Genomic DNA, 16,315 nt, shown 5'->3' with positions numbered 1-16,315 from the left:
CACCGGCTAGTAGTTCCCCCATTATCGCATCTTTTCACGCTCAGTTATAATTCGTGTTCTAGAGAAGAAGTTTGCAACATTGGGCAAGTAACTTTGTCTACTTAATTAACAACTTTGATATGGTACCAGCTAACAACACTGATAGATCTGAAAGTTATCCTCCATATCTGCGAGAGACTTCGTGTTCTGCCAACTCATGAAAATTCTTCATAATCTTCCTCCGGATACGAAGTTCTCTAATATACCTAGTAAGTGTGTCCCTGTGGCTCTTTGTCTCAAAGTCGTCAAATTATTGAATCATGATAGGAAAGCTATCCAGCAAGCACAAAATATTCGTGGAATAATTCGGAGAAAGATAATTTAACGATGATATCTCTTCATTCGCGAAGCACATGTTCTGTTTTTATCCGGTCCCCTGCAATTCAAGTTAGTATTTGGCTTCGTTTCATTCTCAAACGAAGAAAGTATCTTACTTGTCCGACTCGTCCGACACATCCAACTCATCCGACACATCCAACTCATCCAACTCATCCAACTCATCCAACTCATCTAACTCATCTAACTCATCCAACTCATCCAACATTCGTTTGAGATATCTGGACTTTGAGACGGGATTCATAGGCTTATTACTATTCAAGTGCTCATAGTCATCCTCTCCCGCCTTAAAAGCCTCTTCCCAAGCAGGCAGCTGTGTTGGAGGGCCAGGTGCTTTGGGGTTCTCCCGATAGAATTTCTTCAACAAGTATGGCGATGTTTTAAAATCGGAAATGGGATACCATTCGGGATCATTGCGATAGCCAACCCAAGACGCCCTAGCATATAAACTCTTCCATCTCTTCTTTACTTCGAGAATTTCTTTGACCTCCCATTCTTTCTTTCGGTCATCTTTGGTTGGTGCTCGTGCGCTGGCAGATTGCATGCGAGCTTCCGCTGTGGAATTATCGACTGCTTGGGATCGTGCCATTGCGACAATAGTGATAATTCGAGAAGGGAAATGGTTCGCTGCCGGTAAAATCGTGAAAGTGATTGGAGAAGGGCAGCGTTGTGTAGAGGTAGGTAATCATAAGTGGTCGAAAAGAGGATGATGGCTGCCCCGAGAAATTCGCAGATGAAAGCGGAGGGAATTAATTTGTTGGTGTGGTGAATATTATAAGGTAAATGTCAAGAGGAAGGCTACATTGTAGCCTTACTAGTGCCCTCTCGCTACTAAAATAAAAGGCGAATGGCCATTTGAACTTCATGATATAAACGTGTGTGTTGTGTAGGCAATGAAGTATCATTCTCATCCGGTACCTGCAAGTATATCTATGCTAGAGTTGTTTAATCGAGCAGATCAGATGAGAGTATATCAAGTCATGATGATGACATCTGAAAGGTCCAAGCTGTCAAATAGTCATGCAAGATACAATTCGACACTGAAAAACCAAGGCCAAAAGAGACAGGGCCGGCCCACCAACCGCAGAACACACCACATGACCCCCACGGACATGGCCGAAGATAGTCTGCAAACACTCCCAGAGAACACGAAGAAGAAGAAGAAGAAGAAGAAGTATCCTAGGCAACGTATTTCTAGAATTGATATGCACTTACACAACAACTACAGGTAGGCTTTGATGAGGAACAGGTATGTCTGATATCATAGTAAGATGTTGAACAGTGCGGTTTATCAATCACAAGAGAGGGAAAGTCAAACATTCACACGAGAATGTTCTTTAACAGTCTTTGTGTAAGGTTTGGATTGTCTAAATATGTGCTATCTTGAAATATATTACATTGCATCAAGCCTCCATCAGCCCTTCACAGCCAAAACAGGTCGAATCTCACGAATCGAAGGCGAGTTGGCTATGAATCCAGGTGTCAAGTATTGAGCGACATCCTTAGACAGAAGGTAAAGCTCCTCATCTTCATTTTCTCTGCTCTCCTTTAGTTGAAGGGACGACCCATCGCTGTCTGAAAGGAAAACCCATGATGGCAAGTTCTCACGCTCCCCGACTGCACATTCGAGCCATCATCAACAGAACACAAGCCCAGTGGCGTATTCATAACAACATACATTTCTTCAATTCTATAATAATCAGATAATTCGTTGAAGGTGTCCATGGCGAAGAAAACTCCAAGCATCGATTTTGGCACAGCAAGACGCTTAACTTCATTGAATATTCTATGATTCAGACCAATCATGTCATCCTTAATAGATCGTTGATAAGGTTCATCGAAAAGATCATCCCACCGATTAGCAGATACATAGAGTATATCTCGAATGGGGTTGAAAGGAAGAGATAAACGTGGGAACAGCGTATCTCCGCATGTTTCGATACCACGATTGCGTGCCCAGGTGAGGGTGATCTTCCGAGCCTCATGATTCACAAATAAAAGAGGCATCCGAACGGTGATATTATCAAGAAGATCGTGGCGAAATTCAAGTTTTCTGTTCAGATCTTCTGTGCTGACATTTTCGCTGACTTTGTCGCTGTAACCTGGATCAGATTTGGTGAAAATTCGGGGATGCCAACATCCTTCTTTGTAGAAGTAGAGTGCCGGAGGGAATTCGGAGGGAAGAGATTCTTCCAATATCTTGGTGCGTAATTCAAAAGCGAGACTGGAGAATAAGGGAAACGTTGAAGGTGAGATTGTTGTTGCTGTCATGATTGGGTATTGTGATTCTATGATGGGCGCTGAGGTGAGTGATGTGAAAGCTCCTGAGAGTCTGTGAGACTAATGGAATGAGAGATATAAATGGTTGCTGGACTTCGAATGTTCTAAATGCCGTTGGTTTCCTGCGATTGCGTTTGACCCTAGTTCTGAAGTTTCGTTTGCTGCTTATTGTGGCGCAGCTTTCAGACTTTGTATTTATGTTGTTTTCGTATTCTTTTCGTCTGTACCAGGCATAGATTCTTGTGAAAAGTACCTGTTGACGTGTGGGATCACAATGAATATAGTGGATTAAAAATCGGGATACTGGGGAGTTCTCAAAATCGTTTTGTGTTCATTGTGTAAAGAACTAGAATGATGTTGAATTTGAACCTTCTTAGCAGGCCCTTGCGTGGTAGGGAAACAACGCCAATCCTGATTAAGCTCTAGTTTAATGTGCCATGGCTCTAACTGCTTTGAACACACAACTAACCTTCCTGTAAGATTGCTTTATATAGTACCGTAGCAACTAGAAGCTTTTAAAAAAAAGAGTAATTCACTCCCTTTGCTGCAGTATGCTTATAGTACCTCCGCTCGCCTCAATAAAAAACAGTGCTAATTTGGGACGCTTGCGCTACTGACGAAAGATAACGACAGTTAATGAGAATCAATGTAGATGTAATTGGAAATTTACGGAATATATACATGAAAGTAGAGATATTACCGTTTTATGCTTCGTACCTATTTGTAATGTGTTGTGCATATGTTATGAATTCGAAAATTCGACGACATCTTTAGTCAAGTGAATAGAGTTACAAACCTAGTGAAGGAGAAGAAATGGATTAGCAGCCATGTTTTAAGCGTGAAGTGAGAAAAAGGGACACTGATGAACTCCGCAGAGGGTGGAGACACTAAAGTACGCAAGTTGCATTTGTTTCTTCGAGAATTCTTAGAAAGGTCTGTATCAATTTCAATTGCTGTAGTGCCAGAGTGCTATGATTGTGTAGTTTTAGACGAATTTCATCCGAGGGGATGTTTTCACCAAACCCCAGTAGTATTATACGTTAGTATGAGGATCAAATAACATCGGTATTTTATCTCATTGAGAACGTCACTCTGCTAAACTTCAAGACATCGGAAGTCGAGGAACTTGAAGGGACGGATTGATAGGGACTTTCGACGTTGGTTGTTTAGACAATGGGTAGAGATGAAATTTTTATCAACCAAGTTGTAGGGTTGAGAATCTGATTCAAGGAGGGGTTTGAATCCATCCTCTTGTCCGCTAGTCTGACGATATCATCCAGCCTTCTCTTCACAACAAGTTATCTTGCAAGTCTAGTGGAAAATTTTACATTGCTGAAGATTGCTACATCATCTGGGCCAATATCGTATGAAAGAAATCCTGGATGGCCATAGCTGCACCCTCATTTGAACTACAACGGAGAGTTTAGTCTACGGTAAATTTATAAAAATTGCGGTCAATAGCTATCTCATTTTGACATGATGCTCTTCGTCAGAATCAACCGTAAAGTGTCTATAGCATGTCCTACCTAGGTTATGGTCAGAATTTGTGTTGCAGAAAGGCCCGCTTCGAGATAACTTTCTCTACTTTGTTTGGTTTCATAGACTTGCGTGAGCAGCGGAATCTTACAAATCAGTACACGCCTAACATAATGTGTGCGAATACCCAGTACCTATATGAGGATATAATAGTCTTGTGGGACCCAACGCAAGAAGATTCTTCAAATCTTTTACAAGAACATCACTGAACCAAAGTCCATTGCCAAAGCTCATTGACAACATACTAAACCACTTCGACAAATCTTAGAAACACTCTCAAGCCTAACTACCCTTTGTCACTCATCGTTCAACCTCCACCAAAAAAAAAACTCCAAGAACCACTCGTTCAACACCTTAGCCATGCGTCTAAACTACAGCGCCAAATACGAAAACGGCAAAGTTACAACCTACACATCCAAGAACGCTGGAGCCATCAGCAATGCAGTCGGAGATAAACTCATTGCCAATATGAACATATGGTCTGGCGGTAAATACACCGCTGCTAGGAGTATAGTAAAAAATCTGATCACGGTCAAAAACGTAGTTCCGGCGGCGACCAAGGGGATAGGAAGTGATGAAGTTAACGAAATGCAGAGAATTGTCAATAATAATATCAACTAGAGGGACTGAGTGGTGACTTCCTAAAATTATAGGTAGTCATTTGATGGAATTTACTAATGAATCCATTTGAGATCTCGCCTGCACAGCAATATTCTCACGGGTATTTTGAGCGCATCTATTGGAGGGACTTCAACTCCATATGAACGAAATGATGTTATCCTTAAATTGGGAGTTCGGGATGAGAACAGTCTGCTTGTGCAGAAGAACACTGTTTGGTATCTCAAACTTCAAATCCTCCTGCACAAAAACAGTATTTGCTTTCCATTGAAAAATTGTGGAAGCTATACTTATGGGCATATATCCGCGAGATTGGCCTGATATACTGGATTGGTGTGTTCACACATCTTTTTATATCGTAGCAGTGAATCAAGATTGAACGCGAGGAGTAGTACGAAAAAAGGAGGTTAGGCGAGAAAATGAGGTAGATACAAATGGAAGTAGTCTATATACAAATGAAATAACAAAATAACAAAGTGACTATTGCATACTCAATCCATTAGAGTAGCTGTTGTGAGACTGTATGCTCATTTTCCTCTAGCAGTGATTTCTATCATTTCGTCAAAGCCTCCATTTCAGTAACTGATATTCTCTCCCCTTTTACAACACGAGCCCTCTTAATGAATTTCCCCGGATGAACAATCAGGAATATTAAAACCACCAGAAACATTGGCGCAGCATCGAAAATATAAAGAAACGCTTCTTTATCTCCAATTGTCTCGGTACGATCTCCGGCATAAGTGAGAGTTCCATCATCGTTCCTTGTAGCATATGAAAATCCTCCACCGCTCGACTGCTGTCCATACTCAATCGCCCGCACCAAGTTTCTAATGATAAGTAGTATGCTGACTGCGTATAAAGCTCGGAAGTATTTTTTCCACCCGTTTTCGAGTTCCGGATATCGAAGGCTACTCGGATGATTTTCTTGACTTTGTTCAAAACGGGCTCCGATACGCCAAGCCATGTATAGAAAGAAGCAAAATGATATTATTTGGAATATGAGACCCCCGAGAATGACTTTATTTCCAATGGATATGACTGTTGCATCACCGGAAGCTTGAACTCCTGCTCCAGCAAATTGACTGAAAAAGCATATGACATCGATGAGAACATATATCTTTGTTAACCATCGTGGACTGATCATCGAATGCTCTTCTGCCCCTAAGGACACAGTAAGTCGCGCGAGTGTCATATAGACAGTAGCTGCAAGAAAGGTTGGTGCGCCGAGAATGAGGATCATTTGCAGGATCCAAGGACCCAGAGAACTGATATTATCATGGCATTTACTCCGTCCATAGTACCCAAAAGTTTCGCCTGTGGCTGTTAGCTTATCGAATAGGAATATCTAACAGTGGGTAAAGACACTCAAAATGTCGGCGTTTCTAGAGTTCAGTACTTACATATTCCACCTAGGATAAAACTGATAAAGTACCATGACCGCAATGGGAACATGTAGATTATATGTGCCAGAGTAAGTAGTGCAAAAAGTGCCAGAAACCCGTAGGCAGCGGGCTGGGATGGATTGTAAGTAAAATATACAGCGCCAGTGATGTTTCCTTCTGGAGACTGGATGAGTGTGATATCCATGATATGATATGTTATTATCTAACTTGGTCTTGTTGAAAGCAGGCTAGAATTAATAGATAGAAGGCAGTATGTCGTGAAAATAAAGTGAGATGTGTGGAATTGGGGAAATGGTAAGCAAGGTGAAAGTTGAGAGAGGAAAAGAAAAACAGAAGGTGGTGGAGCAAAGATAAGTATCTTTCTATTAAGTATAGTATTAGATTAGTGACAGATTTTACCATTGTGGTCAGTCCATACGCAGTACGACGGTCGGTAGTTCATCTATACCTTGATATCTAAAACGGGTACTCTAGCCCTATCAATATGGAGTGCCTTGGGGTTATAGCCGACCAGGGGTCCTGGCTAGCAAGTATTATCTCCTTGGGATGACGACCATCATGAAGACCTAGCGGCGCCTATTTTAGGAGCTTTTGTTGTTTTTTGCTCATGGGCAGGCTGCAATGACAGATTGGCGGTCGTTAAGGTACCCTCTCATGCAAGGAGTGGGCCAAATTGAGATGATTCGAAGGGAAGGTTGTGACAACTGCCACTAAACAGAAGCCAGAGGAGAGAAATTCTAAAGCTACTCCAAAGATGCAACATGAAGAGATTGCCAGCTTGGCCCCCCCTTTCTCGGAAAGATAATTTTCTGACACAGAAGCAAGCTGTCTAACCTAAAACGGCCAAGTCTGCGATGGCTACTCCATATTAGGAAGTCATGTACGAGTACGATCGCACAGACCCTGATAAACGCCAAACAAACAAACTCGCCTCCTCGCCAAGAAATGCTGCATAGCGCATGATGTGGGGCAATCTTCAACCCCATTTCTCGTATCACGTTTCCGAAAGCAGCCATATATACGTGTGTCCGCTCCAAGATTCGACAAGAACTTATCAAACAAACTGGGAGAGTACGACATACAGGAAGAAAAGCCGCATTAGCTTCGGCATTCCACATTTGCCATTGATCGTATTCAAGACCTAAATAGTACTTGATAAACGAAGGGCGATTTCACTATTTTTGCTGTACCGTTTTCCGCATAGCGACGACTTTTCTACGCATCTCTCTATTGGTTCATTGCCTGTGATCGAGGTCCAGTCGTGTCTACACTTTCCTCAAGTCTGGGGTACGACTACACAATTCAACCAGGCCCGATGATCCGAAGACCTCATAAGAAATCGCGGCACGGATGTCATGGTTGCAAAAAGAGGCGAATTAAGGTATGTTTCTAGCATTCTTTAACAATTCATTGTCCTCTCCTGTTTCCCTCTAAGATTTGAACACAATTTCAAAATCAAGCATGTCGATTTTCTCTACTCTACGCCAATCACTGACATTGTTTTGTTTCTCCTCGAAGTGTGACGAGGAAAAGCCCCGCTGCCAGAGATGTGTCACACGTGACGTCACATGTACCTACCCCCGATTACAATCTCTAGTCTGGGTTGATGACCCATCTACGCCAGAAACAAACAGCGAAGCATCAAAAGACAGTGGCCCTTCACCTCCAGCTTACAGCTCGACCCCTCGAAATGAGGAAGCTTTGACGTCGGGCACGAAAACTCCGTCCCTCAATCTCGAAAACATAGATCTGATAATCCATTGGTTCACAAAAACCGTGTACACAGTAAATCCACCCAATAATCTCGCTGCCATCAAAACATCACAGACTCTCATTCTAAACGAAGCAATGGAACACCATTTTCTTCTCCATGGACTCCTTGCTCTATCAGCTCTTCACTATGCAGAATCCCACCCAGACCATCAGAAATATATCGAGATCGCCACGGCACATCACACTCGAGGGCTTAATCTTTACCACTCCATCCTTTCGAATATTAGCAGAGAGAATGATACTGCCAGTATTGCTTTCTCGAGTATTACTGCCATGTTTGCTTTTGGTCTTGCGAGGCCAGACCCAAATAAAGAGCCTCCAGTGGAATTGATTGACGACTTTGTTCAAGCTATTTTTCTATCTAAAGGTTGGCATACTATCATGAATGTGACACGGGGACTAAAGTCTTCTCCCCCAGAAAAAGATAAGATCACTCTGTCACCGGATGCAGAAGCTGCTTTTGCTCGATTATGTGCTTTAAACGAAGGCCAAAACGTAACACTCTATACAGAAGCAATCACTTCTCTAAAGTTTAGTTTTAAGAAGACTGAAGAAGGACAAAATGACAATCCACATCTATCTGTTGAATGGGGAAGCTCGTTGCAAGAAGATTTCTTAAAATTGATCATAGCTAGAGATACTTTTGCTCTAGTTATTATGGCATTTTCTTGTGTGATGTTTGAAAAGGTTCCGCAGGTATGGTGGTTTAAGGGTTGGTCTAAGGGACTATTGGGGGTTATTTGGAGGGAAGTTGGACATGATTATCATGAGGTTCTGGAATGGCCGAAGAGGATTGTTGGGTTTGAAGCGTAGTCGCGTGTTTGTTGGAATTGCGAATTCTAGAATTTAAAATTATTGATAAATTGAAATAACAGCTGAATATTCAGAGACATCAAATAGATCTGACGGCTGCAAGAACCCACAGCCGGCGATGATGAAACACGATAAAATCTTTCGGTGTAAATAGAAGGAACCTTTAATTTACATAACCAGATATATTACAACAATTTTGAAATTCCCAGGTTTGTTTCCAAAGACTTCCAATAATCTTTTGCTCCAGTCGGGCTCAAAGAGTCAGGTGTGGAGATTTAGTCAACCGTTCAGAGCCCTTCTATACTCTTATGGTCTTGTTTGATCGTTCAGTCTATTCTTGGCTCGAAAAGTTTTTGTTCAAAGTAGGCCTTTGCATTATTGAATAAGTCATAGCCGAAACAAAACAACAATTAGATATTATGAAAAGTAAATGAATAACAATAATACTATAGTACTGGCTTCAAACTCAAATTCGAAATCAAGAAATCTTATTAGTGTAATTACAAAATTAATTGTATAAAGAAATCCAAATTCCAATTGAAAAGCTATTTTGAACTATATGTTTATAAAAAATGAAATTGATAATTTCAAAACGTATTTATATATTCTTTCATCTCAATTCATAGCTCAATTCGCTATGCCTCATAGTACGTCGCCCAGAGTGAGAGGCCTCGACAATCCCTGGAATTCTTACCATCGCCAAGGTCGTTGTCCCCCACCTCTCTCCACAAGAAAATTAGGAATCAAAAAAATCAAAAAGAAACATACAACAGTGGGGATTCGCTGGTGGTCACCCACCCAACTACTAATCCACCGATCTGAAGCTTGTGTATGGCAGAGCGGACGGGATGCCCAATTCTCTTCAGTCTATGGTCGTATGTGTCTAATTCGCAGGCGAACAAAAATATATTGTCAGAGATCATGTGGTAACCTAGATGGATGATTTCTGAAAAGGTCTGACGATATATATATAAAACCACACCAGAAATTCTGATTTCATTATGACACCTTAACATAATCCGACATTCAAAACACTATCTAATCATGGTATTAAAATTAACCCAAATCTTCTTTAAATTTGATAAAGACAACCTGATCTTTTTAATATCTGTTATCTTTTCGTCCTTTTTGGCGATTGTGCACTAATCTCTAGTCTCTGGCTACTGAAGTTACAGCTTGGTTTGTTTATCATACCACTAGTAAGGACACAGTATTACTATCATGATAGATTACCTCTTTTCTCTTACCCCGGCTAAAATACATGGCCTTATCGCTATTTTCCTATCCATAGCTCCGGGATACTTCCCCGGATCCACCAGTTCGTGACGAAGATGGATCAGTTTTAGCAGCTGGCTTTTTACTTTTTCTACTTGATTCCTTTGCAGGCAACTTTGCTTCTGCTTTCTTGCCGTTGTCCGATTTCTTTGCTGGCGCTCTTGCTTCTACTGTGTTCCTCTTACTCTCTTGTCGCTGTTGTTCAAGACTCTCACTTCTTGTTAGTGAGCTTCTACGATTTCGATTATCTCGTGGTGGGTTTTGATTATTTTCTTGTCGATGTCTATCCCGACTTCTCTCTCTTTCTTCTTTCTCTGCTCCCGTCTTCTTTCGTGAAACGTTTGACAAGGATCTGGATCTGCTTTCAATTCCCTTAGTGGGCACATATCCAAGTCCATAATGTCTAACTGCGCGTGTGGCCACTCTGGTTCGAATCTCTTAAGAGTCATTGGCCAAATTGCAATGATCTCTGAAGTTCTTCCCCACCAGCATCTTATTTTAATGTAGAATGCTGCCAACCGAGTTTCCAGGGCTCCAGAACCTCCCATACTTGAACCACCAGCCCGCATGAGAGAACTCGCGAAAATCACTCGCATCAGTATTCAGCATCGCATCACGCTGAGCGTCAAAATCAACAAGAATGACTTTCCGCTGTTTTGCAAGCTCTTCTTTGGTCAAAAGCCCATCGTAATTCGTGTAACCGTCGTCAACGCTGCCGTAGTTCTTCAGAACACTACGTGTAACATCTACAGTCGTCTTGCGAAATTTCATGTTGCGTGCCCACAGTCTGTCGAAGTGTGCCTCGGCCCGTGCCAGCACATCGGCTTGCCCTTGCTCTAGAAATGCGAGGTTAACTAGTCCTGGGTAAAAGATTACAAATTGCAGTCGCGAATATGCGCAAAACCGCTGGCTTTCATATGCTTTGCTGTTTCGGTCCCATAGGCGTCTGTCGGGAGGGCAAATGTTGACAGTATTCCAGGCGCGATATGTCAGCCCAGTGTCGGGATCTTTCCATGTCATTTTATCAACGCAGTGCATGAACCCGCGCCGGAATATATCAATTGCGCCCCGCACTGTGGGCCATCGCGCCCCAAACTTACATTTATCCACAAGTTTCCTTTCGGCAGATGTGAAGGAACTTTCTTCATTAGGGTCATATGGCCACTCAGAGGGTTCTGCATCGGTACGCATCTGAGATGTGAGATAGCGTTGAGTTCGCAATCCTCGTTTTACAAAGAAGTAGACAGCATCTAATGCATTTTGTACCTCCTTGGGATCTTGATTGACTGTCTCATTTAGAAACTTGATAATGTCGGTCCGCCCAAGCGAGATGAAGAGTCGCAGGACCCTGAGAACTTCGGGATCGGTAATGAGTTTCTCCACATCTGGAGACAATGAGCTTGAGCCGACCATGCTGCTTTGGTGCTTAATTATTCGCGCTAAAAGTATACCTTGACAATATATTCGGTAGACATGAATACGCTTCGAAGGTATTAGAGAATAGTCTGAATTGATTGATGAAATATATCCCAAGAACGCTGGAAGTTGTTGAATGGAAACTGAGTGATTTGATAAAACTAGCATCATACCAAGTGCAATAGCTATATTTATACGTTCCGCCCATGTTAATCTACAAATCCAACAAAATTATAACAATATACACTATTGTCTATGAGCCTAGAGAAGAATTTTGCAGCCATGATGCCAGTATGGCCTTCATCCCAACATGTTCTTCATCCAAAAGATCTATTTTAAAAAACATCCTCTTATATGCACAGACAGTTTGAAAATCCGACCAATTTTAAAGGGGGTTTATCAACAAACCCCGTTTATTGACCCCCCTTCTCCAAATACTGACCTCTCTGTGATCAAGAAGCAATGATACAAGAAGCCAGATGCCCACTGATCCACCTTTGTTGGAACAATTTTTTGAATACATGTCATTGTGAGCATGATGGTGTGAAGACACAGGCCAAAACCCTTCGGTCTATGGCTGTGTGTTATGGACCATAGTCGAGGAAAGGGAAAAGGGCTTAGAAGCAACTTGACGTCAAACAAAGTCTTTCAGATCTGTACACCGACCAGCGACAGGCCAATCTTACCCGCAAGTATTGATCTAGTCGAGTAAACAAGATATTTTGATTAATACAGCCTCTTTACCTGAAATATGGAAGATTACAGCTTGACTGAGAATATACTCGAGATGAAATGAAACGAGATGGGGGGCTTCCACTATCTCAAATGCGTCCCAAATAGACTCAATCGATCTCATTTTTAATTCAACAGACAAATCACAAAATCACAAAGTACACTGACCAGAAAGTAGTGCATCATAATAGATTCGACAAAACAAATACCACCAATAACAAAGCCCCTCAAAACAACAAAAGCAATAAACCCAAAAAAAACAACCAATATATCAACACAAACATCGTTCCGGTCTTCGAGAGACCGGGTCTCAATTCCTACGGGCCAGTCCTGAATTTAGCGCCTCGTCTAAAAACGACGCTAGACCCGGCCCTTGAGAATCAATACAGAATTCCAAGCGATCAGGGTTTAGTGATGCGCATCACATAAACAAAACTTTTAACTGAAATATACAAGAACTTTACACGTCAGAAAGATACTCCACCTTTGAGATTGCCAGCACATCTACTTGAATATTATAGCGATTTTAATACAAAGTTTCAAAGAGCATCTATCGATTTTCCCTCGTCGCCTCCACACTCATAATAGAAAACCTTAATTCTAATACACTACAGGAAAATAACAATACGATCTGGTTATAATGTATATACCAATCGACTCGCAAGCAAACACGAGATAATCAAACGTTTAAAGCAAAACGAGACGTTATCAAGGAGAATTGAAGAATTGTTTGCGCTCGCAAACCTAGTTATGAGTATTTTATTATTGATAGGTTGTCATATAAAATCAGAGGTGCGTCATCCCAGTACAAAGCATATGCAGTAAGGTATCGTAAATGCCAAAACGCCGAAATCCGCATCCAAGTCCCAAGTACTGGACCAAAACCCAAGGTATCAATGCTGTTCCAAACGCCATGCCTCGCTAGTCGCATCTCATTCTTCACATCTTTCTCCCGCAGGCTACTCCTTCAGTTCTCTCCTTTCCACTTCCATCTTCTCTTTCCTCGTCTCCTCCAGCTCCCTCTCTAACGTCTTTTGCAACCTTTCCAGTACCCATTCACTCTCCTCCTTATTCCCCATCAACGGACTTCTATGTCCTACCCAGCTCCACTTCTCCTCTCTATCATCGATTTCACCCTTTGAGCCACCTAGCCTTTTCCCTTTCTTTGGTTTCACAATTGCCTTTCTATGGGTTTCAGCCACGCTCTCATCATCTCCCGTCAATTTAAGATACCATGCCCATTCATCAAATGTGTATTCTCTTGGCGGAGAGCTTTTAAGGTGTTTCATCACTTCTCCAATCTCCTTAATAAGGATGCAATGATAATGATGTCGATCTTCCGGCAATTTATCATTCTCCTCTTTTTGTTCGTCACCACGTCGATTTTGGATATTTTCGCGTTCATGTTGCGCAGCGCCAAGATCAGTACCCTTTCTAGAATCGCTTGAAGCTGCAGTACCTTGAGCATCTGGAGGTAGTTTTGATATTTTGAATAATTTTCCAAACGTCATCTTGTTTGTTGTTTCTTTGAGAGAATGTCTTACTCCTCTCTCGCCAGGTAAGATGGTAGAATTTCCGATCCAAAGAGTAACATCACGAATGCCCTTAACGATTGTGTCTCCCATGTTACTAGTAAGGATTGTGAGGGAGGGGACAGCAAGCAGAGACCAAAAAACGAAAAATGGTTTGCCTGAATTGGATTGTGGGTAATAATCCCCATATCCAATGGTTAAGAGCGAGGTGTAGGAAAAGTAAAGAGACTCAAAGTAACTCCAGCTTTGTGTGTACTCTGTAACCCGAAATATTGCCGCCCCGACAAACCAAAGTAAAAGCCATGTAGTCCCGGAAACTATCAGAGAAGTCCAACGACGCTTAGTGGCCGCCTTTTCTTGAATAAGTCTCATCAATTCGAACTCTTGTTGGCGTCTTTCTCTTTCTGTTAAGCCGTCATCATTGACACGTGTATTGTTTGATTCCAGAGATGACTCTCCAGTTGCGATAGGTTTCAATACTTCAACATTCTTCCTTTGGGTTTTCCTCAAGATACGCCTTCGTTCTTTTTCGACCATTCTCGCCCCTAGTTTAACTTTTCCACGTTCTAAGACCAATGATCGAATCGAACCAATAACGAGACCTAGAATGATTATTCCGCCAATAGCGAATGGGAATAATAAACTCCTTCCCAAATGTGTCATCGGTGCATAGTCTCCGATACCAACTGTTAAAAGTGTAAAATCACACCAATAAAGAGCATCAAGATATTGCCATGACTCAACATGGGAAAACACTGCGGCTCCAGCAAGTAGATATACCAGGAAACTGATTGTTTGCAACATCAGAGTTCTTTGACTCATAGTCAATTTAAACTCTTTCGGGTAATGCCCTTTATGTGCTCCGTATACCGTAATCACCATCAAACTAGCCACCAGGAAGTATAGGCCAGCAGAAAATAGAGCATAGTAGAATGCTTGCGTATAAGCATGGTCCGGTGGAGATGGAAGTGTCAAAGGCCCAGATGCACAAGCCGTTAATCCAATTAATGCTAAAGAAGACAGGTACCAGCCGATAATCGTGATAGGTTGGGCGATCGAGAACCGAACTCTTTCTGCCATATTTAATAGTAGGAATAAATTCGAAATGAGGGCTATTGCTAATTGTGCAGCATTTACCCCGATCAACCTATTCAAGTGCGTCAACATAACGTCACCCCAATGATTCTTGAAGCGCGTACCATTTCGGATCATCAATATATATTCCATGCTCCTCCACTCCACCGGGTGGTATCGAGACCCTCCAATGTACAACTAATGCGCAAATACTGAATGCTGATGCCATGGGGCCAAAGGTGCCGGCGACGAGGGGAAATGCAGTACTAGCAAACCACCAACGACTGAAGAGATTGTTTGTTAGCAGAGTTTTCGGTTTGAAGGCCGCGATATAAGCAGTATCTCCCCTCTTACGTACCTTGGGTCGAGGAACGCTTCCTCATCTTCCTTAGTTTCATCCCTCTCATCGCATTGTTGATTCTCTACATCATCAGCGTCGTGGGAGATGGGCTCATCAAGACCCGGATCGTTCATCGTGAAGAAGATAAGACAAGACCAACAAATTGGCAGAAATGAAATGATAGATGAAATTCTCAAATCAGAACATATTGAAGAAATGATACTTGGCTGCGATTCGATAAATGTGTTTGTTCATTTATTGAGTGTATCAAAAAAGTTCTATTGTGCTACTGAAAATCATATTAATTTTTACAAAACAGAAAATCTGGTGTCAATCTGCCGTTGTCTTGCAGATGGCCAGGCCCGTCTACAGTATGACGTCGGTCAAAATCATGGTTTGCAAGGACGGAAAGAATCAACCCCTGCTTGAAGAATCAAGAACTGGATTGACGAACCAAGGAAAGAAACTGAAGAGATATCAGCTGGGTAATGCTTGACCGAAACTATGAGGATTCATTGGCGATTTCGAAGTCAAATGAGATCAAATGTCGAGTCTGTTTGGATTGTTGTGGAGAAGGACGCTATTGTGATCTTAGTTCCCTCCGCATTTGGGCTCTTGGCTCTTGGCTTTTGAGATCAATAAGGGGATTTGGCGGGGGATTGCTGTCGCTCACTGGTGCTACATATTCGGAAGTATATCTTCAGCTCGGCGGTGATGGGATTCCAAAGTCTGCAGTCGTCTGGAACAAGCTCACCGGGAATGAATTGTACTTGGCATATTCCTGTCAGCGAGGACAAGAAATTGTCGCGTCGCATATTCTGTGACTAACCGAATTGAGCTAGCGTGCAATTCTCATCGTGGCTGAGGAACCTTGCACCTGGTATACGTACCACATGTTTGCTTTCTTCAATCAAAGCAATTGCGCATCTAAATTGGCGATTTTCCATTGAAACATCACATTCGTGAGAGCGACGACGTTTTGTTGCAAATCTCATGTGGGAAAGAACCACCGCACTTTTGTTGCACATCTGATTTGGGAATTTCCCTCAGATGTGCGGGAAATCTCCTCCGGATGTTTGGTTTGGACACCTCTGGCTCAGACTAGTAGTTGAACCTCCTTTTGATTCTGGTATTGCTCCAGGACCTTT

General features: G+C 42.1%; 7 protein-coding genes across 7 annotated transcripts; 2 read left to right on the top strand and 5 right to left on the bottom strand.

Moving 5' to 3' along the window:
* Positions 1-80: 80 nt before the first annotated feature.
* Positions 81-1,104, bottom strand: BCIN_13g01220 (hypothetical protein). Its single transcript, XM_001557055.2, has 2 exons — positions 474-1,104; positions 81-415 (listed from the first exon to the last, which is right to left on the bottom strand). Exons 1-2 carry the CDS (start codon positions 962-964, stop codon positions 361-363), a joined length of 546 nt encoding a protein of 181 aa, XP_001557105.1. The 5' UTR covers positions 965-1,104; the 3' UTR covers positions 81-360.
* A 630-nt stretch (positions 1,105-1,734) lies between these two features.
* On the bottom strand, positions 1,735-2,708 carry BCIN_13g01210 (hypothetical protein). The gene is made up of 2 exons (XM_024696658.1): positions 2,054-2,708; positions 1,735-1,913 (listed from the first exon to the last, which is right to left on the bottom strand). The coding sequence occupies exons 1-2, from the start codon at positions 2,644-2,646 to the stop codon at positions 1,790-1,792; spliced, it is 717 nt and encodes a 238-aa protein (XP_024552471.1). The 5' UTR covers positions 2,647-2,708; the 3' UTR covers positions 1,735-1,789.
* A 1,680-nt stretch (positions 2,709-4,388) lies between these two features.
* Positions 4,389-4,926, top strand: BCIN_13g01200 (hypothetical protein). The gene has a single exon (XM_001557058.2). It carries the CDS (start codon positions 4,552-4,554, stop codon positions 4,810-4,812), a length of 261 nt encoding a protein of 86 aa, XP_001557108.1. The 5' UTR covers positions 4,389-4,551; the 3' UTR covers positions 4,813-4,926.
* Positions 4,927-5,244: 318 nt separating this feature from the next.
* Positions 5,245-6,935, bottom strand: BCIN_13g01190 (hypothetical protein). The gene is made up of 2 exons (XM_024696657.1): positions 6,210-6,935; positions 5,245-6,123 (listed from the first exon to the last, which is right to left on the bottom strand). The coding sequence occupies exons 1-2, from the start codon at positions 6,394-6,396 to the stop codon at positions 5,363-5,365; spliced, it is 948 nt and encodes a 315-aa protein (XP_024552470.1). The 5' UTR covers positions 6,397-6,935; the 3' UTR covers positions 5,245-5,362.
* Positions 6,936-7,281: 346 nt separating this feature from the next.
* BCIN_13g01180 (hypothetical protein) lies at positions 7,282-8,899 on the top strand. The gene is made up of 2 exons (XM_024696656.1): positions 7,282-7,593; positions 7,731-8,899. The coding sequence occupies exons 1-2, from the start codon at positions 7,528-7,530 to the stop codon at positions 8,796-8,798; spliced, it is 1,134 nt and encodes a 377-aa protein (XP_024552469.1). The 5' UTR covers positions 7,282-7,527; the 3' UTR covers positions 8,799-8,899.
* A 1,081-nt stretch (positions 8,900-9,980) lies between these two features.
* Positions 9,981-11,559, bottom strand: BCIN_13g01170 (hypothetical protein). The gene is made up of 2 exons (XM_024696655.1): positions 10,624-11,559; positions 9,981-10,497 (listed from the first exon to the last, which is right to left on the bottom strand). The coding sequence occupies exons 1-2, from the start codon at positions 11,484-11,486 to the stop codon at positions 10,080-10,082; spliced, it is 1,281 nt and encodes a 426-aa protein (XP_024552468.1). The 5' UTR covers positions 11,487-11,559; the 3' UTR covers positions 9,981-10,079.
* Positions 11,560-12,774: 1,215 nt separating this feature from the next.
* Positions 12,775-15,907, bottom strand: BCIN_13g01160 (hypothetical protein). Its single transcript, XM_024696654.1, has 3 exons — positions 15,186-15,907; positions 14,953-15,111; positions 12,775-14,900 (listed from the first exon to the last, which is right to left on the bottom strand). The coding sequence occupies exons 1-3, from the start codon at positions 15,299-15,301 to the stop codon at positions 13,181-13,183; spliced, it is 1,995 nt and encodes a 664-aa protein (XP_024552467.1). The 5' UTR covers positions 15,302-15,907; the 3' UTR covers positions 12,775-13,180.
* Positions 15,908-16,315: the final 408 nt, after the last annotated feature.

The sequence above is a fragment of the Botrytis cinerea genome, chromosome 13 (assembly GCF_000143535.2).
Source record: "Botrytis cinerea B05.10 chromosome 13, complete sequence".
Classification (NCBI taxonomy): domain Eukaryota; kingdom Fungi; phylum Ascomycota; class Leotiomycetes; order Helotiales; family Sclerotiniaceae; genus Botrytis; species Botrytis cinerea.
This window is presented reverse-complemented; position numbering and strand designations above follow the sequence as displayed.